The sequence below is a fragment of the Notamacropus eugenii genome, chromosome 5, assembly GCF_028372415.1.
Source record: "Notamacropus eugenii isolate mMacEug1 chromosome 5, mMacEug1.pri_v2, whole genome shotgun sequence".
Lineage (NCBI taxonomy): Eukaryota > Metazoa > Chordata > Mammalia > Diprotodontia > Macropodidae > Notamacropus > Notamacropus eugenii.
Window position 1 is genome coordinate 414,788,285 of NC_092876.1, and position 27,121 is coordinate 414,815,405.

General features: G+C 36.8%; 1 protein-coding gene across 7 annotated transcripts in view; it reads right to left on the reverse strand.

The window, feature by feature from the left end:
- Window positions 1-11,850: 11,850 nt before the first annotated feature.
- AGPAT3 (1-acylglycerol-3-phosphate O-acyltransferase 3) overlaps window positions 11,851-27,121 on the reverse strand; it is a 154,471-nt gene continuing 139,200 nt past the window's right edge. For all 7 annotated transcript variants that reach the window (XM_072614814.1, XM_072614817.1, XM_072614818.1 and 4 more), the window contains 5 exons: window positions 26,319-26,472; window positions 25,659-25,761; window positions 20,962-21,037; window positions 18,713-18,911; window positions 11,851-17,877 (listed from right to left, as the gene is read on the reverse strand). In XM_072614814.1, the coding sequence (XP_072470915.1) occupies window positions 17,789-17,877; window positions 18,713-18,911; window positions 20,962-21,037; window positions 25,659-25,761; window positions 26,319-26,472 (621 nt within the window). In that variant the 3' untranslated portion in view covers window positions 11,851-17,788. The remainder of the gene's footprint in view (window positions 17,878-18,712; window positions 18,912-20,961; window positions 21,038-25,658; window positions 25,762-26,318; window positions 26,473-27,121) is intronic.

A 27,121-nucleotide genomic window follows, 5' to 3' on the forward strand; every position in this document is an offset into this window, starting at 1 on the left:
CTTCTTGAGGGCAGGGGCTGTTTTATTTTATTTTTTTAAATCTCCAGTGCTTAGCAAAGTGGATGGCACACAGTAAGAGCTCAATATGTTTTTCATTGATTATTATTTACCCAGACATAGGGATTGAAGAGTTAAGACCCAATCATATAATAGGGACACTATCCGACTTTTTTTTAAGCTGAGTGTAGTGGTTGATGATTAAAGACTAGCAATTTGTCCTTATCATGGACACAATCTAGCCACTATGCCCTAGCCATCTGGAGCCTATATGGCTTGGATCTGAAGAGAAGAGCCCTGAATAGTGATAAAGAAAAATGCCCAGCTGAGACTATGAGCCCTACAGCTAGTAGAATTTCATTAAGCAGAGACCACCAGTGACCAGCAGAAAAACTGGTCCAGGAGATACTGAATCTTAGTTGCCCTTCCACATGTGTGTCTGGCCACAGGTTTTTCCCCACAGATGTTCCCCTTTTGGGATAGTTAGGTGGTGCAGTGAATAGAGTGCAGGGCCTGGAATCAGGAAGACTTTTCTTCCTGAGTCCAATTCTGGCCTCAGATGCATATTAGCTATGTGACCCTGGACAAATCAATTTACCCTGTTTGCCTCAGTTTCTTCATCTGTAAAATGAGCTGGAGAAGGAAATGGCAAGCCATTCGCTATCTTTGCCAAGAAAATTCCAAAAGGGTTCATAGAGTTGGACTCAAGTGAAAAATGACTGAACTACAAAATAGTGCCTTTTTTGGGATGCTTGTGTGGATTCACTCTGCTCACTGACAAAATGTGCATTTGTGGGAGAGTATGCCCTAAGTTTATGGAGAGAATGTTCTATTGTGAATTTTGTTCCTTTACTGTTTCATTCAGTACTTTTACTTTAATATCTTCCAGATGACTAGAAAAAGAGTGAACTCATTGGTGGGGGATTGTGGGTTATTGTGAATGCAGTGCAACAGAATTTCTTGAACCCTCCTCAGGTGTAACTTTTCTGAGGATTTCAAATGTAAAGGGGTAGTGCTACAAGTCCCACATATATTTATGTAGAGTAGGATCTTATATATATTTTTTACTTCTTCATTTATTGTGAATTCACCTTGTTCATTTTTTATTTTAGGAATTTGGTTTTCCTTTTGCCTTTTGATTAGATTGGTTAAGAATTATCAATTTCATTAGTTTTTTCCCCCCAAAGAATCAAGTTTTTTGTTTTGACAAATTCTATAATCTTTTTGTTCTATTTTGCCTAAGTTTTCAAGATTCCATTTTTTCTGCTTCTTTGAGTTTTATTTGTTGATTTTCTAGTTTTTAAAATTATACATTCAGTTCATTAATCTACTATTTTTCATTCATGTATGTAGAGCATCCCCTCACCAACTTGTATTTGTGTGTTGGGTCTCCAGAATGTAGCAGCCTTTTGCAGGCTCTAAAGTACCCTATACATCTATACTCCTTTAAATTTTTTTTGTTAAACATTTTCCAATTAGATGTAAAATAATTTTAACAATCATTTAAAAATTTTTTTTGAGTTCCAAATTTCTCTCCCCCACCCCCGACCTTCCCTATCTCTGGAAAAGCAAGCAATTTTATTTTAATTATACGTGTGAGCTCATGCAAAATATATTTACACATTAGCCCATATTTGCAAAAGAAAAAATGAATAAAATAAAAAATAGTTTTTTTTAAAAAAAGAATGTTTTAATCTGTATTTAGAGTTCATAAGTTCTCTCTCTGGAGGTGGATAGCATTTTTCATCATGGGTCCTTTGGAATCGTCTTGGACCATTGTCTTGATCAGAGCAGCTAAATCTTGTATATGTAATTATTCTTACAATATTGAAGTTACTGTGTACAATATTCTTCCAGTTCTGCTCACTTCACTTTACATCAGTTTATATTAGACTTTCCAGGTTTTTCTGAAACCATCCTGCTTGTCATTTCTTATAGCACAACAGTATTCCATCACAATCATATAGCACTGCTTGCTTAGCCATTCCTCAATTGATGGGCATCCCCTCAAATTTCCAACTCTACACCAGAATAAAAAGAATTGCATAAATATTTTTGTTAGAAATACATCCTTTCCCCTTTTCTTTATTCTCTTTGGGATACAATCTCAGAAGATGTTGTTGTTCCTGGGTCAAAGGGTACACAGTTTTCTAGCCCACTTAGCATAGTTCCAAGTTGTCCTCCAGAATAGTTGGATTAGTTCAAAACTCCACCATGTATGACCCAATTTTTCCATATCCCCTCCAGCATTTGTTATTTTCCTTTTTTGTCATGTCAGTCAGACTGATAGGTATGAGGTGGTACCTCAGAACTGTTTTAATTTGTGCTTCTCTAATCAGTAGTGATCTAGAGCATTTTTTCATGTAGCTATACTTTTGATTTCTTCATCTGAAAACTGCCAGTTCATATGCTTTGACCATTTATCAACAGGGAAATGGCTCTTATTTTTATAAATTTGACTCAGTTCCCTATATATTTGAGAAATGAGGCCTTTATCAGATAAACTCACTGCAAATTTTTTCCCCAGTTTCCTATTTTCCTTCTACTTTTGGATGTATTAGTTTTGTTTTGCAAAAGCTTTTCAATTTCATGTAGCCAGAATTATATATTTTATTTACCATAAAACCCTCTGTCTCTTGTCTGGCTATGAACTTTTCCCTTATATATAGATCTGACAGGTAGTTTTCCATGCTCCTCTTTATTTATGTATGATATCATCCTTTGTGTCTAAATCATTTATCCATTTGGACCTTATCTTATTATGTAGAGATATTGGTCTATGCCTAGTTTCTATGAAATTGCTTTCCAGTTTTCCCAGAAATTTTTGTCAAATGGTGACTTCTTACTCAAAAATTTGGATTTTAGTATTTAAATATCAAACACTAGATTACTATGTTCTATCTGATCCACCACTCTATTTCTTAACCAGTACTAGAATTTTGTCAGGATTATTGCTTTACAGTATAGTTTGAATCTTGAACTAAGTTGCCTTCCTTAACATTGTTTTTCTGTTGATTCCCTTGATATTCTTAATGTTGAATGATGAATTTTGTTAAAATTTTTTCCAGCTCTATAAAATAATTCTTTGGTAGTTTGACTGGTGTGGCACTGAATAAGTAAATTAACTTAGGTTGAATAGTCATTTTTATTATATTGGTTTGGCCTACCTGTGAGCAATTAATATTTCTCCAGCTGTTTGTATCTGTCTTTTTTTTGCATGAAAAGTATTTTGTAATTGTGTTCATATAAACCCTGGATTTGTTTTGGCAGGTAGATTCCCAAGCATTTTATATTGTCTACAGTTACCTTAAATGGAATTTCTCTTTCTATATCTTGCTTCTGAGTTTTATTGGTAGTATGAGAAATATTGATGATTTTGTGGGTTTATTTTGTATCCTATAACTTCGCTGAAGTTCATTATTTCAATAACTTTTCAGTTGATTTTCTAGGCTTCTATAAGTACACCATCATATCATCTGGGAGGAAGTTTTCTCATTACTCCTTCAATTACTTTTTCTTGTCTAATCGCTATAGCTACCATTTCTAGCAAAATATTGAATAATAGTGGTGATAATGGACATCCTTGCTTCTCTCTTCCTCTTATTGCTTCTAGTTTATTCCTGTTACATACAATGCTAGCTTTTGGTTTTAGATGGACACTTCATCATGTTATGAAAGGTCCCATTGATTCCTATGCCTCCAAGTGTTTTTAAAGGAATAGGTATTGTATTTTGACAAAAGCTATTGAGAAAATCATGATTTTTGTTGTTATTGTCATTGATATGATCAATTATGCTTATAGTTTTCCTAATATTGAACTACCCCTTCATTCCTGCTGTAAATCTGATCTAGTCATAGAGTATGATCTTTGTGATATATTGCTATACTTCCTTACTAGCATTTTATTTAAAATTTTTACATCAGTATCCATCAAGGAAATTGGTCTATATTTTTCTGTTTTTCCTCTCTCTGGCTTAGGTATCAAAACCATATTTGTGTCATAAAAGGAATTTGGTAGGACTCCTTCTTCACCTATTTTTAAAAACAGCTTCAAAACTATAGTTTTGGGATTGATTGTTCCTAAAATGTTTGGTAGAATTCTGAAGGTTTTTTGGGGGGGATTTTTTCTTAAGGAGCTCACTGATGGCTTGTTCAATTTTTTTTTCTAAGATAGGTATTTAAATATTCTATTTCCTCTTCTGTTGATCTCAGTTCTTTATATATTTTAAAATATTCATCCATTTCACTTACATTGTTGGATTTATTGGCATGTAACTGGGCAAAGTAACTCCTAATAATTGCTTTAATTTCATCTTTTTTGATGGTACATTCACCCTTTTTATTTTTGATACTAGTTAATTTGGTTTTCTTTTTTAATCTAATTAACAAATGGTTTATCTATTTCATTGGTTTTTTCATAAAACCAACTGCTACTTATACTAATTAGTTCAATGAGTTGTTTTTTTTTAACTTTCAGTTTTATTAATCTTTTGATTTTCAGGACATTCATCTCAGTATTTAGTTAGGGATTTAAAATTTGTTCTTTTTCTAGTATTTTTTTAGTTCCCTAACCCAATTCACTGATTTGTTCTTTCTCGACTTTATTGATATATGAATTTAGAGATATAATTTTTCCTCAAAGTACTGCTTTGGCTACATCCCACAAATTTTAACATGTTGTCTTATTGTTGTCATTCTACTTAACGAAATTATTGATCATTTCTATGACTTGTTCTTTGACTCCTTCTTTCAGATTATTTAGTTTCCAATTTACTTTTAATCTATGCTTCCATGTCCCTTTACTACAAGTAATCTTTGTTGCGTCATTATCTGAAGACAGAGCATTTCATATTCTTGCTTTTCTGCATTTCATTCTAAGGATTTTATGACCTAATACATGGTCAATTTTTGTGAAGGTGTCATGTACAGTTGAGAAAAAGGTATATTTTTTCTATTCCCATTGTTTTCTTCAGAGTTCTATCATATACAATTTTTCTAAGAGTTTATTTATGTCCTTGACTTCTTTCTCATTTATTTTATGGTTAGATTTATCAAGTTCTGATAGGGGAAAGTTGAGATACCCCACTATAATAGTTTTACTGTCTATTTTTTCCTATAATTTATTTAACTTTTCTTTGAAGAGTTTGGATGCTGTGCCATTTGGTGCATATATTTAGTATTGATATTTCTTCATTGTCTATGATTCTTTTCAGCAAAATATAGTTTCCCTGCTCACCCCCTTTAATTAGGTCTGTTTTTGCTGTGTCTGAGGTCATGATTGTTTTTTTTGTTGTTGTTCAATCGTTTTAGTCATGTGACTCCTCATGATTGCTACCCCTGTCTTTTTCACTTCAGTTGAAGCATTAATAGATTCTGTTCCAGCCCCTTATTTTAATTCTGTGTGTTTCTCTGTTTCAAGTCTGTTTCTTGTAAAGATACTGTCTGTTTCCATTTTATGAGTGAGTTCATCCCATTCACATTTACAGTCATGATTACTAACTGTGCATTTCCCTCTATGCTATTTTTCTTTGTCCTTCTCTCTTTTTATACTGTCCTTCCCCCAAAGTCTGTTTTGCTTCCAAACACTGCCTTCTTTTATCTGTCCTACCTTTTATTACTCCCTGCTATTTCTATCCCCCCTTCCCCTCCTACTTCCCTTTTGGGTAAGATAGATTTCTACTTTAAAAAAAAAAGAGATTTCTACTAGCAATTGTTTATGGATATATTTTTTTCCTTTTTCAACCAATTTAAAAATGAATGGGGTTCAAGCATCCTTACCCCACCTTACTTCCCCCTACACTGTAAAAGCTCCTCCTTGCACATCTCTTTTATGTGAAATAATTTTCCCCATTCTTCCTCTCCTTTCTCCTTTCTTCTAGGACATCCTTCTCTCTTGCCTATCCATTTAAAAAAATATCTCCATCTCAATCCTACACCCTCTTTTTCTGTGGAATCTAACTGCCTTAATAATGGTAAAGATATGTAACATCTTCCCATATAAAAAGGTAACAGTTTAACCTTGTTGAGTCTCTTATGGTATCTTTTTCATGTTTACTTTTTTATTTTTCTTTTGAGTCTTGAATTTGAAAGTCAAATTTTCTATTCATCTCTGATATTTTTATTAGGAATGCTTAAAAGTTCCCAATTTCATTAAATATCTTTTTTTTTTTTGCCTGAAAGAGTATACTCAGTTTTGCTGGGAGGGTTATTCTTGATTGTAATTGTAATTCTTTTGCTTTCCAGAAAATCACATTGCAAGGTCTCCATTCCTTTAACGTGGTAGCTTCTAAATCTTGTGTAATCCTAACTGTGGCACCATGGTCTGCCTAAAATATTTTCTCTTTGACGTCGGAGCTCTAGAATTTGGCTATAATACTCCTGGGAGTTTCATTTTGGAATCTCTTTCAGTTGGTGATTAGTGGATTCTTTCAATTTCTATTTTACCCTTTCGTTCAGTTGGGGCAGTTTTGTATTAGGCAGGTTTTTTTATCGTGGCTTTTGGGTAGTTGTTAGACTTAAATTTAATTTTTAAATAATCTCTCCTCAATCTATTTTCTTTTTTTCCCAATGAGATATTTCACATTTTCTTCTATTTTTCATTCTTTTAACTTCATGTTATTGTTTCTTTGTGCCTTGTAGAATCATTAGCTTCTAGTTGCCCAATTCCAATCTTTAAGAAATTATTTTCTTCAGTAAGATTTTGTATTTCTTTTTCCATTTGGTCAATTCTGTTTTTTAAGGTGCTATTTTCTTTGCTATTTTCTGCACCTCTTTTACCAAGCTGTTAACTGTCTTGTCTTAAATTTCTTCCTTTGATTTAATTTCTTTACCTAATTTTTCCTCTACCACTCTTATTTGATTTTGAAAATAATTTTTTTTAGCTCTTCTAAAAATTCTTGTTTAGCTTGTATCCAATGAATTTTCTCTTTGCTTGTAGATGTTTGATTTTTGAGTTTGTATCTTTATCTTCCCTGTCACCATAGTAGTTTTTAAAGTCAAGGTTGAGTTTTTTGTTGTTCTTGTTGTTTACTCATTTTCCCACAATATTTCTTGATTTGGGACTTTCCATTAATTTTGGGCTTTGTTTCTGGCATGGAGTGAGACATGGAAGGAACTCTGAAACTTCAGGCTTTTTCACGGTGCTGCATTTGGAACTTGTTCTAAGGGTTTAGAAGTCTTCAGTGCTTCCCAGGTGATGGGATCTGGGAAGTGGTATGATCACTGCTGCCTTGGTCTGAATTGTGGCTTTTTTTCAGGAAGGGCCTCTGATCCCTTGGAATTGTAAGATACTGTTCCTCAAAGTTCCTGATCCATTAGAGCTGAAAAAGTGATACTGCCCCTCCAGGTTTCCACTTCCTCTTGACCAAAAATGCTCCTATCCACCCTTGAACTATGACCCAGAAGTGAACATAGGCAATGGACTTTCCAAACAGTGGCCCCCAGAGCTCCCACTCCCTTTTGACTGAAAGTATTTCTCTCTGTCCTTGAACTACGTATGACCCAGAAGTGGGTACATGCAATGATGCTGACAAACAGTATCTGATCTTGTGTCCAATGCTAACACAGGGATCCCCTATAATCCCTTTCTCAAAGTTCCTAAAACTGCTGCTACTTCTGTTGCAACCACCTAGTCCTGCCACTGGTGTTTCATCCACGTGGGTTCCAGACTAGCCTCCACCCCCATGTCACAGATCAACCCTTCTGAACTACTTAGCTGTCTTGGACTGAAAGAACATCTTACTCTGACCTTTTGCTGGTTTTGACACTCCAGAATCCAATTTGAGGTGTTATTTTAAAGCTGTTTGGAGGGAAATGCTGGGAGAGCTTGGGTGAATGTTTCTCTATTCCACCAACCTGGTTCTGCTCCCTGCCTAGATAACTTCTCTGAATTCCTAAAACTACAGCTCATGACATTCCTTGCTCCATGATGAACTTACCTTTACTAGTCAGGTAGTAGAGATAATTACCTCAAAGAACAAACATTTACTAAGAATGACACAGTAATAATAACAATGGCTACAAAATAATCCCCTGAAGAAACCTGGGATACGCTTCCCCATAAACACACACAGCAGCAATGGGAAGGAGTACTTTAGTAATAAGGCGTTTATTACTTTATTTCTTATTTTAGCAATAAGGCGTTTATTACTTTATTTCTTATTTAGCAATGACATACATGTGGAGCAACCCACATCTCCAATACAGCAGAACCCAAATGTCTTTTCTTGGGGAGTCCACATACTGCTCTCTCTTGGACAAAGAGTCTATTGGATAGCTCACCCAACTGGGCTCCTTGGGCACATTCCTTTAACACAGCTTGACTCTGGACTACGAGGGTAACTTCTCTCTTGAATCCAATTTGTTGGCAGAGGTTTCACTCTGTGAAGCTATATATGGCATGTCTGCCTCTACTGGGTGTATCTTCATTATATCTCCTACTGGGCAAGTAAATTTGTTGTGAGGTACCACAGATGATAGGGATAGAGTGATTCCTTCTCAAGGTCTAGGTTCTTCCTTACCTGCTGGATCTTGTATAGACTAACTGCAGAATTGGCAAGCTAGACTTCTAAGGGCTATTATGTTGGAATGGGGAGTGTGGGTGGCCAGGCCTCAAATGGCCAGTGGCGATTGCCTCTTCCATTTCAAGTGAGGGACACTTATGCTTTATAAAGACACATATGTGCCTTCACTACTCCAAAGCATTTGACATATTGACCATCCTCTCCTGGATTGTCTCTCTCTCCCAACCTCCTTCCCTCTCCCTCTTGGTATGTGAGAAAGAAAAAAGGAGGAAGAGAGAGAGCTCTCTTGGTTCCTCTATTAATTTGCTTCTCAGTCCCCTTTGCTAGATCATCATCTGTATTCTGTCTTCTAGATATGGGTATACCACAAGACTCTGTCTTGACCTCACTTCTTTCTCTTCATTCTCTCCTGGTGATCTCATCAGTTAACATGGGTTTAATTATTAGTTAAATGCAAATGGCTCTTAAATTGATACTTTTGGCACTAGGGTAACTAGGTGGTGCAGTGGACAGAACACTGGGTGTGGAGTCAGTAAGACTTAAATTTAGATGTTCCCTCATATACTTAGCTGTATAACCCTGAGCATAAAAAAAGAGAGATGCAGCAAATGAGGATACAGCACCTATTTCATTTGAAAAATAATTGAGTTAACATCTGGAAAAGCACACTGCAAATCTTACATAGCTATTTAATGCTAGCATTTTATTGGGCAGCTATGTAGCAGAGTGAAAAGAGCACTGGGTCTTGAGTTAGGAAGATCCAGGTTCAAATCTGGTCTCAGACACCCTTGTCATAGGCTCTCTTTCTCTTAATCCCCACCCCTTGTTACCCCTCTTTCTAGTTTTAGAATTTTATGTAATTTATTAAACCCATTTCTTCCTTTTATTTAGTTATCTAATATTTCCTTCCTTGCCCCCCCACAGTATATAGTTAGGTAAAATCCTTTTCAACCTTCCCCCCGCCATTTTTCTACACCTTTTTTCTAACATGGATTTCCTTCCCTCATTCTTTTCTATTCTGAACTTTTAATCTTTGATTCATTGTCGTTATACTTATTTTTTCAGTCTCTGTATTCTTCATAAAATTAAAGCTTTTAATACACCTATTTGGACTTCCCTCTTCTAAAAATATTATTGCCTTACAGATCTTGCTCTCCACCTCACTCACTTTTTTTTTCCTATTGTGCCTCATTCCTAGAAGTAGCAATTTCCATGGAGATAGAAAGGACAGAAGCATTGCCCCAGGCTAGGAATGTTTTGTGCACCCCATAGTCTGGTTCAGTAATACCTCTTGCTGACCCCATGTTTATTCTCTCCCCTCACCACTCTGTATGTCAACTACCCTGATTCAGAGCCCTAACTCCCTTTTTCTGAAGCATCATGCTATATATGGAGGTATACTGTTTCGGATCTCTCTAAGCATCAAATCCTTGAGCTTAGCACAGTGCCAAATGTTTACTGACTGATTATACCTAGTATGAGGTCCCCTTCTCCCAATGCAGAATATTCCTCATGGGAGTATTTTTCAGTGGGACCCACTTTCAGCACTGAACTGAGATTTTCCTTTTCCCCATGTTTCAGTCCCTCCTTTTGCCACCTCACCCATTCTCCTGTAGGCCTTCTTCTTCCTAAGAGACTCTAGGTGCTATTTTCCCTTCATTCTTTAAGACTGACTTCATTAGGGCACATCACAGATTGCCTTCTATCTTCTTTGCCCCTCTGTTCTTTTATGTGCCTTCCCATTCTGCAGTTTAATCCCACAAAATCACTGATTCACCTGTAAGTTATGATGTTTAGTTCATGCTCTCAGACCTGTTCCTCCACCATCACTTCTATATCACTTTGCTTCTGCCTGTCTCCTTTTGTATTTTGAGAAAGAAATCTCTCAGCAATCACTCTGTTGTTATTGTTCTTAACATCATACGTGTCTTTCTAGGTTTTTTCCTTGTGGGTAATTTGTTACTTGTACCTTTCTTGGTTGCTGTATTTACCTTTCTTATACTTTTGTTGTGTAGAGTGTTAGCAAAGCAAGTAGTCAACACAGGTCTGGTTTTCTCTGTAGGAATTCTTCCAATGACTCTTTTAAATTGGCCATTCATCCCTTTTTCATTGATGATTAGTCTCAGGTCTGTAGGTTATACATTTTACCGTGGTTTGCCTCTAAAACATGTCTGCTCTTTTTAACACATTATTCTATTTCTTTCTGGAGGATACAGAATAGTCTTATGTTATTCAAATTTTCTTTCCTTTATATTTGAAGGTTTTTCTCTTAGTCACTTTCGTAATCTGTATCATGTCTTTCTCACAGTTCTTATTTCTCTTTTGAACCACTTGGGAACATCTGGCTACAGTCCCATGCTCTCTTGAGAATCCACAAGGTCTTCAGTCTCCTCAGCATTAATTTTCTTTGGCAATATTTACCGAGTGATGTTTGGGTTAGTGTCAGTGGTCTAGAGACCATTTCCCCTTCGATTAATAAGATCTTCCTGGCTGGTTTATCTGTCAGGATAACTGAGCTTTCTTCTTCCTGAGACCTTTGACAATTTCAGCCTTTTCCTCTCACATTCCCTTGTTGTTCACTTTCTAAGTCCTTCTCTTTGAGGGCACACTTCAACACTGTTCAGTGAAAGCTGTCTCAGCCTCCTTTCATGAAGGGGAAATCCTTTTCATTAGCCTTAGTGTCTGCCCTAAGGGTCTTCCAGGTTGGATACCAGTTCCCTTTCCTTCAGGCCTAGTGCAGTCCCTGCCCCAGTTTTCTCTGCTTCTTAGTTCTCCAGCTGATCAGTGCTGTAACACAGCATGCTGGTGTCACAGAGTAAGCTTACACTTTCCTGTACCTCCACTTCCTCTGCACACGATGAATTGGGACAGAGCTGAGATCTACTGCTTGTTGCTTCAGTATAGTGGGATAAGGGCAAGCGGGAAGTTGTAGCAGACAAAAACTGCAAAAGCAGTAAGACAAGTGGCCAAGTGGATCCCACAGCATAAACCTGTTAAATTCTTTGTGCAGTCCTGACAGAGCATGGGAATTGGTAGGGAAGAGGGTTCTGAGTGTGTAAGGGGTTAGGAAATAGCCCTCTCTGCCGTTTGAGGTAACAGGTTGTAACCTCATTAGGGTTCTTGGTGTTGTAGACTATGGAGATGGCTGCAATTACTTTACCTCTTGCATATAATTCTTACTTTGGAGAGGTTTGAGAGGTTGTGAGGATGAAAGAAAATGTTTAGTCCACACTAAAGATTCTAAAACTCTTTGCCCTAAGCAAATGTGTAAATTGTTCATGTTTACTGTATTGTTGTGCTTTTTCACAGTAATTTTCTTAAACAAGTATGATGCCTGCATCATTTGTATTTTGAAAATTCAGTGGGTATTCACCATCATCTAAGCAGATTTAAATTTATAAATGACATTTAACGCATGAAAATCCAGACAATAGTTTGGGGTATCGGTTTCCAGACTCTATTATGAGCTTTTCCCCTTCAACTGTCTTCTCTATAAATACATTATTTTCCTAAACTACATAAAGCTGCGTAAGTAGCAAAATTTTAAAAATGAGGATCACAAAAAGGACATATACATATGATACATTTTTACCCTGTATACAGTGTAATCTCCTTTTTGAATTACCCAACAGCAAAATTATGGTAGATCAACAACAGCATGAGGAAAAAAAAACCCACAAAAGTTTGTTAAAAGATTTAGATTAATGGCATAGCTTTTCCAAAAATAAATATTTTCATTTACAATTATACATTTTTTTTTTTAAGCAATTTTGGTGATTAAAAAAAAATCATTTGAATTCCCTGGCACTTAGGCAAGCAACAGTTGATTGTCACAACTTACAATTTTGAGATGCTAAAAATAGTATAAGAATGAGTGACATTTCTCCATTTCAATAACTGATCCTAGTTCAGTTTAACACAATTTAGTGCATTTCAATACCACATTCATAATTAACCTACCGATTAAACAAATCTTTCTGCAAGACAAAGAAATTAAAAAGTCAGATATGTCAAAAACAAAACAAAATCTGAGTGGATTAGACTTCTATAAGACTGAAGAATATAAACCTCATTTGTGAGGTATCTGTTTATCCTGTTCCAATTCCTACTTAGGGCTCAACCCCAAAGTGTTCAATATTTTCTTCCCACTACCTGAGCAGATGGTAAGAATCTTATCATTTCTCTTTCCAAATTACGAAGAAAAATGTGATTTACTTAATTCTTTTCCAATCTTCTTTCCAACAAATGAAAGTTTACAGTTGTGGAAATTTTTATTTAAAAAAGCATATACTTATAAATGTATAAATTATGAAGCATCTCCTAGCATGAGGCTTCAGGAACAAAAATGGTATATATTCCCACCTTTTTGAGCCCATTTAAACAATTTTAACCGATGAAATTTTGACTTACGTCTCATGATATAATCTGCCTATAATTAGAAGTCATGTCACAGGGCAGAAGAAGTCCACATTATGCCCTGTTCTAGGTCTGAAATGTCCATAACCTAAGGGACAATTTGTATATGATGTTACTGGAGAAGAGGCATGCAATACACCCAAATATTTGCCACTGTGACAAGGTGAAAGAAGGGAATGGAAAATGCTTAATATCTGTTCCTAAGAACTTTCAAGCCAAGGCCTAGCTCACATAGCAATATTTAGCCGTAACTTTGCACACTCTTATTAACACTAATTGGTACATACCAGAGAAAACCTTCCCCTGAAAATGTTTTAGCTATTTTTGGAAATCCATAGAGGAGACTTATACACCAAGCTGGACAGTTTGTATGAAGCTGAGCAGGGTTGGAGGGGATAAATTCTGACCTGTCTCAACTAGAAAGAAACATGAAAGGGTATTTTTAAAAAAGTTACTAGCTTGTCAATCCCTCAGTCTAGTTGGCAGTAATATGACCTACGTATAGACTTGCAACAGCTCTCATATTTTGGTATTGCTATTTAACTTTTCATATGTTTATGCCATATCTTCCCAACTAGATTACAAATATTTTAAAGGAAAGGGCCAGGTCTTATTCATATTTCTCTTTATCTCCCCAACTACCTAGCACAATATCTGGCCCAAAATAGAGAAGCTCTCCCTAAATACATAACTGATAGCTATTTAATTTTTCACTAGTACTGCAAACTCAGGACATTTGGCTTTTTTTGTTTTGATCCTTTCTTAAGATTATCTTTCAGGAAAAGAGAGGCTTAAAACAATAGCATTCTCAGCCTCATGACAACCCTTTCCTATGGAGACATTCTTCTTTCCGCAACAGCTAAGCTATGTTCCCACAAAATTTCTTCATTCACCTACTGCCTCCAGTTCTTGCGTGCAGCAACAACAAAAAGAATTGTCCAAAGAATTAAGCCAAACTTTGCAGATGTCTGTAGTACCCATAACAAAAACACAAGTTTACAACAGGGAACTTGGAAAGCCCCTGAAATCCATCTGAGGTCAATCCAAATGGAACGGTCTTTAAATATTGCCACAGGCAAACTGAGCACACAAAGATGTTATGGCACCATTGTGCACACAATAATGTCCATACACTTCAGCATGGTACAGTGAGAAAAACACTGGGCTGGAACTTTGGAGAACCAGGTTTTGAATCTGGTTGTGTTACTTACTTGCTGTTTGGCCATGCGTGGGTATTTCACCTTCCTGGGTCTTAGTTTCCTTACCTGTTAAGTCAAGGGTTTGGGCAAGATGATACCTCTGGCAATCACACTGTATAACTGTGACCTTGTGAAAGTCAGGTGGGGAGAGAGAACTGGAGCAAGGCAACAGGGAGCCTCTGAGATAAGCTAGAGGAAAACAAAGGACAGACGAGGCCTGTGTGCTCTGAGCTGGCACACGTGTAAGCCGCAGTGGCAAAATAATGGGAAACGCTGCTCAGAAGAGACTGCTCAAAAAACTCAAGGATACCAGTCAAGTATCCTAACTGCAGACCACTCTGCTTTTGTCCTCTCAATAACCAGGTGCCTCGTTTGGCCACAGAAGATGATACAGGCCACTGATACTCAGAAACACTCGGTGCTTGTACTCTGATCATCAGAGAGGATGCCTGGGCCTAGGGTGGAAGCTCAGAGGTTTTTCAGATTAAAGTCCTGATTCTTACCTGAAACTGTGAGCACAAAACTATGGAAACTCTGGAGAAGCCCTCCTGTGCACTAGGAGCTCTTATCCTTTTTTGTGTGATGGATCTCTTCTCAGAATAATATTTTTATGTATAAAATAAGACATTAAAATAAAAGATTACAAAGAAAACTATTATTGAAATACAGTAATCATTTTTGTAAAACAGGCTCATGGACCCCTAGGTTAAGAACCTTTGTTCTAGACACACAGATAAAGACCAGATCTTCGTATAAACACCACCAATAATCACTGAAGAAGTATAAAGAAATCAGAAAAAGGAAAGAAGTAGAGGGTATTGGACCTGCCCCGTTGTCCTAACAATGATTAATTCTACTTTAAAACTACACAAAAATAAACCCTGAAAACCCATGGATGAAAAGTAAAGACTAAAAGATAGTTCCATGATATTATTTATTATTGCTTTTAGAGGGCTTGGTGGTCCAATATACAAGCCAGGTTTTATTAAATGAGAATAGTCTAAGATATAAAAATCTACGCCCATTGTTGCAATTGTCAATCCAAGCTCCTAATCTTCATTATCCATTTACTGAATCAATGTCAATTTACACATAGTATTTTAATGTAAAGGGGAAAAAACATCTATCTGGGGAATAAGAAATGTCAATTAAATAGAAAATATACCAAGTTGCTTTTTTTCCTTGTGTAATATATTCTGCGTGGTTGAACTTTTTAGTCTTCTCTTTTTCTTTCAAACTTTCCAGATATGACTGTTTAGAAGGGCAGAATTAGCAAATAATAATATAAAGATCTTAAATACATTCACACAGAAACAGTGTATCATGAAAAGAAAATCTAAAAAACTAAAAATACTCTCTATTTATTCACAGTACTGTATTGCCAGTTTAGTTGGGAGGAAAAATAAGGGAGAAATAGGCTAAGATAGAGGAGCACAGAAGAAAAAGAGTTAATTTTTCCCCCTTCACCTTAACAAAAAATTTGTTCAAAAAAACCACAGCTTGAGAATAAGATTAAAATGTAGTTGGTAAGCAACCTTTACTACACCTGCCTCCTTCCATTGAAGTTACCAAGAAAATATAAATAGGTTTAATATCTTCTTCATAAAGAAAATATACAACCTCACTAACATCTTTCTAACACACAGCATCGGCCAATGTATAATTGTTTTATCAGTTTGCTTTAATTTTCCCCCTCCCTCTACCTTCTGCTTTCCCAGAAAATTCAATTCATTTTGAATTCTGGTTTGAAAATATCACAAGAAACACCTTTTCTTTCTCCTTATAAAGGTGATAGAGAATGTGTTAACAATATCTAAGGTGGAACAGGAAAGGTGACTAGAAAATATGAGAAAAAAAGGTAAATAAAGGCAGGACTGGTAACAGAGTGCTTAGCTAGGGAGGAACGACTTAGCTGGAAGAGTGAGATACACTTATTCTGAGACAATCTCTCCCCTGTTACCTCCATGAGACTTCATAGTTTAGGGCTGGGTGGTGAAATAAACAGCTCCAATGAGGAGCAGTTTACCTAATGACCTAAAATCTTTACCTAATGCCACAAGTTAAAGTAAATACTTTAAAATATGACTTGGGATTATACAGAAAAAAGTAAAATATTTCACTATTATCTTTCAACGCCAATTAGAACATCAAGGATTCTAATTTTTTTGCAACTGAGATAAAAGTTTAGGTTGAATTTAGACATGATTTCTTCAATGCTGCAAAGCTACTTGCATCTGTTCACTCATAGTGTATTAATGAGTACCCTGCCTAAATACAACGAGGGGCTGCCTCCAAGAACATAACATGTCATACTTGTTTGGGGCATGGATAAAGGAAAAGAATAAATTCAAAAAGTCAAATTTTTTGCCTTCTATTTTCAACAATAAATCAAAATTCATCAACATTTTCATTGGTTTCACAAATTAAAAGCAAAAACCTTGGGAAAAAAAAAACCAGTCTTCAGTTTCTCCATCTACCTATGATAGAAAGGGGTTCAATGGTGACCTAACCACTGAAAGGGCATCCTACAGATCTGACAGAAGGGACAAAGGATGCCTCCACTGCACATAATAGAAAATCTCCGTAGAGGTGCGATTCTTTAGACTTTACAGTAGATAGAAAAAAGTAAATAAGGTGCTTTATGATGCTTGCTGACTGATAAAGGAAATCCATGCAAAGTAGCTACTCCTGGGTACTATGGGTAGAGAAAAATGGGATTCTAGTAGTAACAAACAGAGAAATAGGAAAAGAAGGGCTGCAGAACTACTGAGTAAATAACTCTCGTTTTATAGATATAGTTCCCAAGGTTATCTTGCTTCAAAAACACCATGATCTGTGGTGTAAGTATTTAGAAAATGCATTCCTGCATTTAGAAAATGGGGCAAACATTAGCTCTAGAAAATAAAGTCATTAAACTAAGACAAGTAGAAAGAAAAAAGACTACTCAGTTTCAATCCATCAAAATGTGCTTATCACTAGGAGAGATATTTCTTCATAGGTGCCTTCCACAGTACAAAAGCTAGCACTTCCTGAAAATCAGAGCAGAAAAGGCCAGGTACTCTCTGTTCCCGTGACCTTTTATTCAAAACTCCATTAAAGGGATAGCTGTTGATTCATTTAAAGAAGTATTTTTTTTTCCTCTGGGGAAAAGCTTGTTGAGGATCAAAGGAGGAAGAGAGAGAGCAGAAAAATTTGCTGGGATGCTGCCACTCCCCTGCCCTTTCTTTTCTTTTTTGTTAAAGAGCTACATTAGTTTTAAGAGAAAGCACCCAACAAACTTTCTCCTATAAGCACAGGCTTCTTAAAAAAACACACATTCGTGAGATTGGTCATTTGGAGAATTCAAATCCCCCGACGTCACCCTTTCCCATCAACAAAACAAAATGTTGCCAGTTTTTTAAGCCCAAATTTTCTTCCAAAGTTTGAATTACACTGAGATCCTTACACTGTGAACACAGGTAGAAAGTTGATGTTCTTCTTCTGTCAATCTTTCCAATTTCTTTACTCTTGGCTCAAGTTTTATTTATTAATATTAGTCACCAGTTAATAAGAAAAAAGATAGTTTCTAAGTGTTTTTTTCTGTTGTTTTGTTTTTAATTAAGTTAATTTGATACCACACCATCTGGTTACACATGTTCAATCTGTAGCGATTAATTATTCCTTTTTCTTGAACTCTTGGTTTCCATAGCTAGAACCTTTCTCTATTTCGGTTACTCCTATCAGTCTACGGACTCCAAAGGAAGCTAAAAAAAAAACAACAGAAAAGAAAAAAGGAAACAAATCAGATTATTTTGCCCCACATTGTCAAACACTCATGTACGTTAATAAGGCAACAAGCGCATTCCTGAGTAACCACAAAGCAATCCCTGGACCTATTAGGTCTGTAAGTTCACTTGATATCTGTTAAAAGAATGGACAGAGCAGAAGGACCATGGCCTTCAGACATATGGTCCAATAGAACAGTCAGATATATGTTAGGAGTTTTCAATGCTGACCAAGTTTAGTAAGGTATCTCCATATATTTCCCCCACTAGCTTCCTGTTCCTCTTTCTAGTTGACAGTGAGCTGGATAGAGGTGGAAAAGGAGTTGAGAGATCCAGACAGAAACTGAACGAGTTATTTTATATACCAGGCTGGTTTATGATATGGGAAAGGCATTGATTGATTACCCCAGGGATGCATGTCTTTCATCATGGGAACAAATAAGGGAAAATTCATTACAGAGGTACTCGATTTTTACACTATTATTCTAACCCTATTAAATTATTAGGTGGATTATTTAATAAATAGTGGCTTATTTAATAAAAATTTTAAAACAGAAAAACACAAGCCCACAAGAAATTTACAAACTTCTATAACTTTTCAAAAGATTTCTATTTCATATACATGCGCATGCACACAAACACACACACACACACACACACACCTCATTCTTTACTTTTTCAACATCTTGATAACAAAAGCTTCAGTCACTGTCACGGAATTTTCACTTTCAATGACAGATTATGACAAACTCTGAATGGCAATGTGAAGCCATTTCCAATTAATTATCTTCCTATTTGACCCATCTTTTATTACCTGCTCCAACAAATCCTAAGAATGTAATTATCAGAAGGGGTGATCCACTTGCAAAAACACCAAATGCAAAGCTGAAGAGAGGAGACAGAAGGACAGTTGTCCATCCAAGGAAATTCAGGAGAGTCCATGGTCTTCTGGTGGGTTTAATCTGCTCCCCTGGAAACACACCTTTCTGGTTGTACATCTCTTGTAAAGCATCCTGCAAGTTAACAAATCAACTGATAAAACAGATAAAATTCATCCTCTAAATACAACAGCAAAATGTTGGCAAAGAAAAATAACGCTTTCTAAGTGAAGCTCTGATCTTAATAAAATAATCATTTAAAAAGCCCTGTCACACAAATTCCAAAACACTAATTTGGTCCAATATGCTTTGAAGATAAAAATGATAGAAGCACCTGAACATCAGGGGCAGAAATGTTCATCCTTATATACAGATAAATAACAGAGGTTGTTTTTATAGTTATTTTACTATTATAAATATTCACATATTTTGTCATGCATTGGGCATGTGAATTGTTTTAAATGCAGCTAAAAAGTTTAAGAAGTGAAGTTTCTAAAGGTGGTATCCTGGAATCACTAATATTCACTATATCACAAATAGTAAGAATGAAAAAAATACTCATTGTGAATATTTCCCGTGGGAATTATGATGTGACTACAAATGTTTTTTAGTTTAATCTTACAATGGAATGACTACTCAATCAAGTATAAAAATCATACGAAAAACTTTCCCCCCAACCCCTCAAACACAAACCATTTTCAACAACACATCTTCATTTCTCCCTACCTTGGGGTAAAGGCAGTCAGCCTCCTTTTCTACTCTTTCTTCTGGCTCCCACAATATTTTAAACATTGTTTTATTAATAGTCACAGTAATAAGAGCCACCAGCATTTATCAAATGCTTTGCTTTACAAATATGATGTCATTTGATCCCCATCATAACGCTGGGAGGCAGGTGCTAGTAGTGTCCCTATTTTACTGATAAGGAAACTGAGGCAGATAAAGGTTAAATGCTGGCTCAGCATCACACAGCTAGTAAGTATCTAAGGTGAGATTTGCACTTTGGTCTTTAAAAACTTCACCTCTGGGATTTTTCAGTGCAGTCTTGCTCCGATTCAAACGCCTAACTTATTCTGGAACATTTTAAGCCCTTTTTCTTAGAATAAATAAAAAATGACTCATTTGTATATGATATTAATGCAGGCCAATCTTTGGCATCCATTTCACCCTCTTCAAGTACCCTAAATCTCATTCCCATCCCACAGTGCCCATACACTTTCTTCCTTTCCTCCATTTACTAAAACCTGGTTTCAGATTCTGCATTCATAATATGGAAAAGCGAACATTGAATTATAAGTTAGAAGGACATGAGTTCTAGTTCCATCTCTGAAAATAACTACTTGTATGACCTTGGGCAAAATATTTACCCATCTCTTGGCCTCAATTTCTTCATTTGTAAAATAAGGAGAGAGATTAAATGACTCTTGTGGCAGAGACTGGATTATAAATCAGTCTGCTTTAAAATGAGATTAAGGAATAAATAGATGAACCCATGTGTTCCACTGGTATCTGCAAACTCTTTAGAATAGCATGTATAGGAGGATGTGGATAAGAGCTATACAGGATAAAAAAGTGGAAATGGTTTGTAACATGGAGGGTGTATCCACATCAATGCATGCAAAGACCTTTCAAACTATCACTACTTTGCAGTACTGTAGTATCAGAGTCTTAAGTTACAAGGATGAATGAAGTTCTAACAGGGGTGATAGGGAAGAAAGAATAGAGAGAAATGAATTATTTTTTAAGTTTTTAAAATGAAAAAGAGCTTTCCAAATTCCCACAAATGACACCAGTTACTTCAGAATAAAGCAAGGGTTAAAGACTTGAGTCCAAGTTTGTAGACTAGAACTACCTCCATGACAAATGAGAAAGAACTATTTGATTATGAAAATAGTATTCCTATATCTCCCAGAAAAGAACATTTTGATTATTGACCCTTTAAAATTCATCTCTCCCTAGATTGGGGTGGGAAACCTGTGGCCTTAAGGTCACATGTGGCCTTCTAAATCCTTAAGTGCAGCCTTTTGACTAAAGCTGAATTTTACAGGACTAAAATTTGGATTCAGTCGAAAGGCTGCACTTAAGGTCCTAGAAGGTACACACGGCCATCAGGCCACACGGTCCCCACCCCTGCCTTGGACATTCTCTTTTAAAGACTTTTACTCTAGAAAACAAAATTCTTTACCTTTTCCTGATAAAGTTTGTGAAGCCATTTTGCTGCTTCCTTTTCATCCTGTGGGATATCTTCCAGAGGAAATCTCCTAGTTTGTTAGAAAGGTTAAAAACAAAGTGAATCTTCCCCACCTACAATTCCTTGAAACTTATGTGTGTACTATACAGAACAAAAAGTATTTTAAAAGTATTGAAGCAAAATCGGGATTTAAATACGTGTATAGGTGTGTATATATGTATGGATATGTCACAGTCTAAAGGCATCTGGTAAACGGAAATAATTAGTATCAAATTCATTAAGTCTTACCTATAGTTCCACTTAAAGAATAATTGTTATTTCTTTTTCGCATAAGTAGGAACTTGTCTGCCTACTGAAAGATTAAGAATAACCGATTAACTGGGAGCAGCTAGGTGATGCAGTTGATAGAGTGCTGGGCCTGGAGTCAAGAGGACCTGAGTTTAAATCTGGCCTCAGGTATTTATTAGCTGTGTAACCCTGAGCAAGTCACTTTATCCCTATTTGCCTCAGTTTCTTCATCTGTAAAACTGAGCTGGAGAAAGAAATGGCAAATCACTCCAGTATCTTTGCCAAGAAAACCCCAAATGGGGTCAAAGAGTTGGACATGACTGAAATGACTGGAACAACGACAACAACGAATTGAATAATTCACAAAATTTTAAAGTCTAAGATGTTCTAAGACGTAGCTAAACAAATTTAACAGTTACCAGTCTCCAAAAAAATGGAAATTCAAGCATTCATTTTTCAATGAACCCTAAGAAAGAGGTGAATATGGGTTGCCTCCATGTTAACGACCAAAGTGAGAAGACAGGCTTATTTTGTAATGTTCACAAGACCCTAGTAATGACAGAATCTGAGGATCTGGGGACATTCTGGACATTTTTCTTGGCCAGATATCCAGATTTGTCATCCACAAAGATGTTCCTTCACCATGTTCCATAGGAAGATGGGAAAGTAACTGAGAAATCTGGCCCAGAAGAGATAACCCAAAGTACCAGTTTAAAATAGAAGCAGTATACAAGCACCTAGAAGGCTCCTGGTTGTCATTCTGAAAGTATTTTGTGAGAATTGAAAGCACTATATGAATGGGAGTTATTCCTCCATTCCTTCTTCTTTTAGTTATCCATCTTGTGTATACCCACTGGAGCTGATAACAGGAAAAATACAATGAAATCAGAAGAAACTGAAGAGTTTTCTTGACTGTTGACAGCTGATAGAGGCTGGGAAAGAAGTGTTTTCCATTATCCTGGAGATGAGAGGGAGAATTTTCTTGAGTGTTTCTATGGGTTCTTCACCATTCCTTTCTATTTTTTTGTAACAAAAATAAGACTTTTTCTATTTCTGATGTCTTAGCCTAAGGGTTTGTAGGGATTTCTCACTTGTTAAGGAGAGCAAAATTAAAGAGATACTGATATCTTTTGGCTTTTCCTACATGGGAACATGAGCCAAGATCTTATGAGAGACATTCCCCAGACAGGCCTGATACCAGAATACACTTATGGGATCAAAACTCATAGTATTGTACACTTAAGAGATGGAATGGAATTGATATCATCTAGTCCAGCTCTTTCGTTTTATAGATAATAAAACTAAGGCCCAGCTTAAGCAACTTTACCAAGGTCACAAAAGTAGTAACAGAGCTGAAATTTGAACCAAGGTTCCCAACTTCAAATCCAGCTAAAGTTTCCAAACTAATTGCTCCGGTGTGGTTCTGGGCAGGTAACTTGACTTCTTTGGCCCTCAGTTTCCTCATCTGTAAGATGGGAGATTTAAGCATGATCACTCAATCAATAAAAAATTATTAAGCATGTACCACATGCCAGGAATTGTGCTAAGTATGTAAAGACAAAATATATAAAACAAAAGGGAAACAAAGACAAAAACAGAACAGTCCCTCAAAGGTACTTAGAAGTTATCCAGAGGAGACACATAAAATGCATATACCAAAAAAAAGGTATATATAAAAGATGATTTTGAGGACTACACACTAGCTGCTGGGGTCATCAGGAAAGACCTCATGTAGAAAGTGGTACTTGTGTTGAGTATCAAAGGAAACTAGGGATTCTGAGATATGGAGGTCAGGAGGCAATGCATTTTCCAGACTTTGGGGAGAGCCAATCCAAAGACACTGAGATGGGAGATGCAATGCCGTGAGGAAGAGCAAAAAGCTGGTTTATTTGGACTGCAGTATACACGGAAAGGAGAAAGGTCCATTCTACCTATAATCAAAAGAGGACATTTTACCTTTGTCAAGGACTGTTAAGGGGTCCTCTGAACTTGTCTTTTGAAATTGGCATATTTTCCAGAAACAGTAGTCCCAGAACATGCAGAAGGCCTTGAATGTGTCAAGGATAAAATCCCCCCAGCTGACATAATTTGTTGTTTGCATCCCAAACTGGATTCTCTGTGTGTCCTTGGGGAGTCAAGACAGGCATCAGTCAGCCTGCACTAGACTGGGAAATTGCTTGTGCAATTTCCCAGATAAGCAGATCTTCCTATCTTCATAGTTAAGCAGTTCCCAAGGGAAAAGAATTCGGCTTTTGCCACTGCCTTACTCCTCCCTTTCAGGAAGGATTTTGTCCTTTTCCTGTCCCCTCCCATGCCACAGCCCTTCAGGTGGAGATTTCTGGTACCTCCTCCTTCCTTTGTCCTGCTATTATAAAAATGCAGACTTCTGCAGGGATTGTGAAGTCTTTGGCTTCCACATGCATGTTCATTTCTCTTGTAATAAACCTAGTTTTCACAAAGGCTTTGTGAAGCTGGGATGGTCTGTTGACACGTTTCAAGAGCTTTAATGAAACTAAACAGCTCCAGCAGATGGCAGGAGGAGCACAGCACAGAAGCAGCAAATTGAGAGGTGGTCTAGCCTTTACGCTGGAAGTGCTTCCTCTTGCCCTGGTGCAGGAGAAAATTGTGCCTCTTCCTGTAGATGTGGCAGTGTGTGGCACAAAATGATTTTAGACTGTAATTTCCCCTTATTATTTACTGTTATAGTATGTTCTAATTAAATGCTCTGCTATTTAAAAAAACAAAGCCATTTAAACCCAACAATCATGTATTAAGGACTTACTAGTGTTAGGCACTAGGGGTTGGAGATTTGGTGTTGGAAGAGTGAAGCTCCTAGCTAAAATGACAATGAGTAAATGTTTGGATCATTAGTGTGTTTCATTTTTCTATATCGCGTAATACCATAAATAACCAAAAACAGGGAATATAATGGTTTTGTGATCTGAGATTTGCTTTTCTCAAACACAAAGAAAACTTGAAAAACCTAAGAATTTCTAAGATTATACCTATAAAAATGTTTTCAAAACAAATAAATATGAATCAAAGGACAAAACAGACTTTTCATGCTTTAGCTTGAATTTCATCTTTGCCCGTTATCATCAAAGACAAACAGCAGCCACATCTGACACTGACCAGGTAATTTCTACATAAGCCAACCTGAACAGCCAAAGATCAAAATAAATACTGTTAGCACTTAATAGCTGGTAATGACTCCACATCCTTCGAACTGGAGCCTCAGAACAAGGTAGGGATTTTATTAATGTAATCCCTGTGGGGAAATGCACCACAAAGTCCAGCAGAGGGAAAAAAAAGCAATCCATAGTTCATTATTTTCACAGGCTCATTCCTATAGACTTCTAATCTGTAGATTTATCTAGAAGATTGCACATTTTATCATTGTCCCTCCAATGTCTAAAATGAATTTTGTGGTAGGTAGAGGCTATGTGGGCAAGTGAAAAATGAAAGCATTTGACCAGTGGTTGGGATGACAACAATTTGTTAAAGGAAACAAAAAGGTCTGTCTGTCCATGTGATGATCTTAGTGCATTTCAGATAAAGACAAAAAGGACCATCAAATATGGCTTTGGACACCTGACTCTGAAGTCCTGACTATTTGAGTTAGCAAGAGAGATGGAAGGAAATACTGGCAACATGGAAACTCCATCACTGAACAAAAGAATCTACATCTAGGCCGAGAACTTCTCCCTTTCCTTAGAAATGTGGTAGTACAGGGTGATATAATTAAATAGGCTAAGTAAGCATCATATTATGTACAATCAAAATCAAGTGTATCTTACTCATTAGAGAATTATGAAGGTCGGAGAATTTTTCTTTCTGTAGTGCAGCCTTTGTCTTATGTTTCTGCCTTCCCCGTGTGTGAGTATATGAGGTAGATTTTATAAAGGATTGCTTGGTGTGAGGCAGGAGAGGACGTAGACTGAGATAAGGCAGGAAATTAAGGATCTACACAGATCCCAGGAAAGAGGGCTAGCTTAATTATGTGAAAAGAATGAGAAGATCAAATGGCAGACACATATTTAGGGGGAATTAGAAAATGAGGGGCACTTGGGAAGCAGAAAGTACAAGAGATGACAGAGAGACAGGCTAAATCTCCTTTGAAATGGAGTAGACACACACTGCAGCTTTCCAGTTTGGTCAATAGACTGCTGAAGAGATGTTGTACACCTCAGCATTTTTCTAAGTGACTTTTCTTCAGTCCCCACTTTTCTTTTGTTTCCGGCCACTGACAAAGTCTTGAGGCTGGTATAAATCTTGACATCTTGGATAAAGGAGCAGAAGCTCAAAGAGAAACAGAAGGGGAAATGGACGGACAGGTGCGGTGGGAGGGAAGAGTAACGGCCACCTGACGGGCCTGCCGACGCTCATGCACCCATCTCGCTCACCTCACGCACATATCTGCTTCATACTTCTTTCCATAAAGGATCCCTAGTAATGATGGATTCTTGTTTCCTCTGAAATTGAGTGTTACATCATAGACTGCTGCAACTGTAGTTAGAAAGAAGGATTGAGTAAATGCGCTGCAGAACAGCCAGGACACTGGTTTTGCCCTTAAACAAACCTTAAATAACACTATGGAAAAATTCAAAAGTCAAACAAATCCAAACATTTAATTCACCCTCAATCATCACGGTTTTTCTTTCCTTTTAAATATGATTAAGATTTTTTTCACACAAATTCTTTCATATTAACCCTGATGCCTGAGAGGCAGCATGGCAAAGTGAATAAAGAACAAGCACTGGAATCGAGAAGACCTGGGTTCCACTCCTGCCTCTGACACCCTGGCTGTGAGACACTGGGCAGCTCATCTGACCTCGCGGTGCTCTTTGCAGGTCACTCTAGGACCTAAGCTGCAGAGAAGGTGCAGACCTGCTTTGGTAGAGGAAGTTCTTCATTGGGAGATCCCTCTACTAACGTAGTCACCATACCTCACCCAAACGTCAAAGTCTGCCAAAGAAATGGCCCTGCTGCTCAGAGATCTGGGAAGGGCAAGCCTGCAAACCCGTGTAACCTGAAGAAATCAGCCAACAGGAACTTGTCCCTACCTGTTCCCCTGAGACACTGGACTGCAGTGGTGAAGCCTTTGGTTCTGGGCAACAAATGATATTTGAGTTTGGGTAAGCCCTTAGATTCGGCCACTTCCATACTAATTCGATGCTTTGTCTCTGTAAATCGAGTTCCTTCACAATACAAGAGAAACTAGGACAGAAAATATAGGAAAGAAACCCAGTAAATACATCTCAAAAAACAACTTTTCTTACACACAGTTTTCCTAATTTGATTTTAAAAAATTATTGGAAACATCTAAAGTATTAGAAAACTTAGAAATGTATCTAAAATTATTAGAGAAGTATCATTGTAGTTTTCCTCCAAAAAACTGTTCTTATCCTTTGATCATTGCACTGCTGGGGATCACACATTTATCGGTCTTATAGATATGCTTTATATATTTCTATCCAATAATTTCTTCTACTTCAACTCAATTCAATTCAACTGATATTTATTGAGCATCGATCATGTACAAGGTGCTATGTTAGATACTAAAAATACAAAATTAAAAATAAAGCAGTCCCTACCCTCAGGGATCTTACATTCTCTTTGGGGCAGGGAGGAGAGGGTACAACATTTAAACAAGTAAGCAATATATAAGGTAAAGTAAGGGAGAGAGCACTAACTTGGGACAGGGGAAGATCAGGAAAGTTTCTGTGGAGTACATATCACCTGAGTTTTGTCCTGAAGAAAGTCAAAGATTCTGAGAGAGAGAGATGAAGAAAGGGAACACTCAGGGTAGAGGGAATGGCCTGTGCAAATGCAGCAGTCTGGCTAGAGGGTACAATTTGTGAAGGAG